Here is a 3826-nt window from a genome sequence, read left to right on the forward strand (position 1 = left end):
ATTAAGCTGTGGTGGTGTTCGAGGTTTTTTTTTTTTTTTTTTGTGGAATTATTTTATCATTCGTACACTGAAACACCTAAATATATACATTAGTGCTTCCTGTGAATGTTTGATGTCCACCCACTCTTGGCAGAGATATAGTGACTCGTGAAGAATGAAGCAAATGTAAAAATAGCAGTTAAACAGGATGATATTAATTCTTAAATCGGTTGCCTTTATGTGTCAGCAGTCTGCAAACATTCTCCCTGTTCTGCAGCCTAGTAAAAGTTAACTCGCATGGTTCCAAAGGTTTACTTAATTATGGAATTGCTCAGATGGAAATTCTGTGCCGCTTATACAGGCTTTAATATTTTCTAATTAAAATGTGCACATTGGTTCAGTTTAGAGTGACCAAAATGTATGGAAATCTGCAGCAGTTTGTTGCAGTATTGAATATGGAAGAAAAGACAATTGCATACAAGAATATTGTTGAATTCAACCTGCATTTTTATTTTCCACCTAATGTGAAACCAGGTGCAGCAATCGTAATCCAATAGCATGAAAGACCCTTGTTAGCATTAAGCCGTGTCCCCCACTAGCTCCAGCATGGGTGTTCCTCATTCGCATTAGGCCTGTCCACAACCAGTAGGAAGGGTACTCATTAGCACTAGGCATGCACACCATCTACATGGGGGGTGGATCTTCATTGGCATTATGTTTTTAAATAAATAAATAAATAACCGCCAAGGGAGAAGCTAAGGCAAGGTTAGACCCTTTTTTTTTTTTAATTGAGACCGTTTGGGTGGCATGAAGAAAGGGGAAAAAAACGTCATAAATATATAATAATGTTGTTTTAGGACAACCTTTTTTTCACAAGGAGACCACCACTATGACATATCAATATTAAAATAGTATTTTTTTTTTCTTTTAGGCAGACATCCATGAATACTTCCATTCATAACAATAATAATTACTTTCTCACTAGAACATGGGACATCAGTGCATGATGGGAGCTCATTCTGAATGACCAAACCTGCTTATTATAGAACAGACAGACATTGATTTAAAATATAATCTCTCCCTTTGTTTACTTGGCTGGTACAGATTGTACATCTCATAAAGAAATCATCATGTAAATTTTTGGTATTTGTATTAACTGTTTTATCATCCTGTATTTTTTTCCTAACCTAGGAAAAATCCTTGCAAAATGCTTTTTCTTTTTGACTCCGGGAGTGTTTTTTTTTTTTGACTCCGGGGGGTGTTTTTTTTTTTTTTTTTTGTATTGAAAGTATCATTATTCTTATTACATGAATATTCTTATTTTAATTAAATGCATTCCCCTACCAAGTGCAATGAGTGGAATGTAATGTTGCATTTGCATGTTATAATTGTGTAATTTAAATAAATATCCATAGTTATTAAGAGAAAGAACAAAGCTTGCAGAGATCCCACTGGTGACTAAGCCCCAGTGATGGGGGGCTGCTCCCCTCTTCTGTTGCTCTTACTGCTGAATATGCTGCCACCATTTGGCAGATGTAAATCATCTTTCTCCATTTTGTATTTGACTTTTAACAAAAGAGACTAGTTTTGTTCAAAGCCTTCTAAGCATCAGTGGTCAGAAGGTCTGGATTTATCCAATAGGCCTGGTCCTATAGGCAACAGAGGCAGCTTTTCTCTTTATAGTTGGCATCAGTGGTCAGAAGGTCTGGATTTATCCAATAGGCCTGGTCCTACAGGCCTATTGGTCCTATAGGCAGCAAAGGCAAAGAGGCAGCTTTTCTCTTTATAGTTGGCATCAGTGATCAGAAGTTCTGGATTTATCCAATAGGCCTGGTCCTACAGGCAGCAGGGGCAAAAAGGCAGTGTTTCTCTTTTATAGTTCGCATCAGTGGTCAGAAGGTCTGGATTTATCCGATAGGCCTGGTCCTATAGGCAGCAGAGGCAAAAAGGCAGCTTTTCTCTTTATAATTAGCATCAGTGGTCAGACAGTCTGGATTTTTCCAATAGGCCTGGTCCTATCGGCAGCAGAGGCAAAGAGGCAGCTTTTCTCGTTATAGTTTTTGGCCCCATTTTTTACCTTGTCATATACATAAATACAGTCCTCTCATAAACATATATATACATTGTCACAATACCCGGCGCCAAGTGAGTACCAATAAAAGAAGAAAATGCCCTGTGTAAAAAGATCCTAGCCTGGGGGTATTACTTGGTGACTGCAAAGATGGTCTACCTACCCACCATCGGTGATGAAAATTCAAGCTCTGGCCATCAGAGATATATGCTGCAGCAGTGAGGAGGCTGGCTGAGAGGCATACCGGAACGTGCAGCCTGCTGATTATTCCGTAGATTCTTTTTTTAAGCGACTCTGGGGACTAATTTACAGTAAAACTTGTCCATGTGAGCTTTTGGCTTCTTTGTACTTTCTGGCAAAGCTTCCACTGGTCTTCAGTTTTTCTCTGTTTTTGTAACTAGCATCATGGCAGCGGTGTGTTTTTTGTCTATATAATTTGGTGTTTGGCATGTACTCCCTAAGGGGGGTAGTTTTTATAGGCATGTGGCATACGTGTATGCATTACAAACGTGTTTAAAATGCTAACGTGTGGATAACAGTCTTTTAGTGCAGTACTGTTTTCATGACTTCATAATTTCACTGATTTAAAATGCATTTAGTGTTGGTTTTTCCTAAAACTTTTTTTTTTCCCTCTCTCATTCAGATGTGCCTAGCGGCAATGAAAATGCATTCCTTGTTGGCATCGGATATTCTCTTATGAAAGTCATCTAACGGTTGCAATCTGAGGACGTGGCTTCAGCATGGCTGGTTTCAAGAGAGGATATGATGGGAAGATCGCTGGACTTTATGATCTTGATAAGACCTTGGGCCGAGGACATTTTGCAGTTGTCAAACTTGCTCGTCATGTCTTTACAGGTGAAAAGGTAGCCGTGAAAGTAATCGACAAGACCAAATTAGACTCCTTAGCTACTGGGCATCTTTTTCAAGAAGTCAGATGCATGAAAGTGGTCAGAAGGTCTGGATTTATCCGATAGGCCTGGTCCTATAGGCAGCAGAGGCAAAAAGGCAGCTTTTCTCTTTATAATTAGCATCAGTGGTCAGACAGTCTGGATTTTTCCAATAGGCCTGGTCCTATCGGCAGCAGAGGCAAAGAGGCAGCTTTTCTCGTTATAGTTTTTGGCCCCATTTTTTACCTTGTCATATACATAAATACAGTCCTCTCATAAACATATATATACATTGTCACAATACCCGGCGCCAAGTGAGTACCAATAAAAGAAGAAAATGCCCTGTGTAAAAAGATCCTAGCCTGGGGGTATTACTTGGTGACTGCAAAGATGGTCTACCTACCCACCATCGGTGATGAAAATTCAAGCTCTGGCCATCAGAGATATATGCTGCAGCAGTGAGGAGGCTGGCTGAGAGGCATACCGGAACGTGCAGCCTGCTGATTATTCCGTAGATTCTTTTTTTAAGCGACTCTGGGGACTAATTTACAGTAAAACTTGTCCATGTGAGCTTTTGGCTTCTTTGTACTTTCTGGCAAAGCTTCCACTGGTCTTCAGTTTTTCTCTGTTTTTGTAACTAGCATCATGGCAGCGGTGTGTTTTTTGTCTATATAATTTGGTGTTTGGCATGTACTCCCTAAGGGGGGTAGTTTTTATAGGCATGTGGCATACGTGTATGCATTACAAACGTGTTTAAAATGCTAACGTGTGGATAACAGTCTTTTAGTGCAGTACTGTTTTCATGACTTCATAATTTCACTGATTTAAAATGCATTTAGTGTTGGTTTTTCCTAAAACTTTTTTTTTTCCCTCTCTCATTCAGATGTGC

General features: G+C 39.4%; 1 protein-coding gene across 1 annotated transcript in view; it reads left to right on the forward strand.

Annotated features, from left to right (window-relative positions):
- Positions 1-2975, forward strand: part of LOC108799987 — a 52780-nt gene extending 49805 nt beyond the window's left edge. The window contains exon 4 of the mRNA XM_018571939.1: positions 2694-2975. Within this exon, the coding sequence (XP_018427441.1) occupies positions 2694-2750 (57 nt within the window). The 3' untranslated portion in view covers positions 2751-2975. The remainder of the gene's footprint in view (positions 1-2693) is intronic.
- Positions 2976-3826: the final 851 nt, after the last annotated feature.

The sequence above is a fragment of the Nanorana parkeri genome, unplaced genomic scaffold, assembly GCF_000935625.1.
Source record: "Nanorana parkeri isolate BGI_ZX_2015 unplaced genomic scaffold, ASM93562v1 scaffold1872, whole genome shotgun sequence".
Taxonomy (NCBI): Eukaryota; Metazoa; Chordata; class Amphibia; order Anura; family Dicroglossidae; genus Nanorana; species Nanorana parkeri.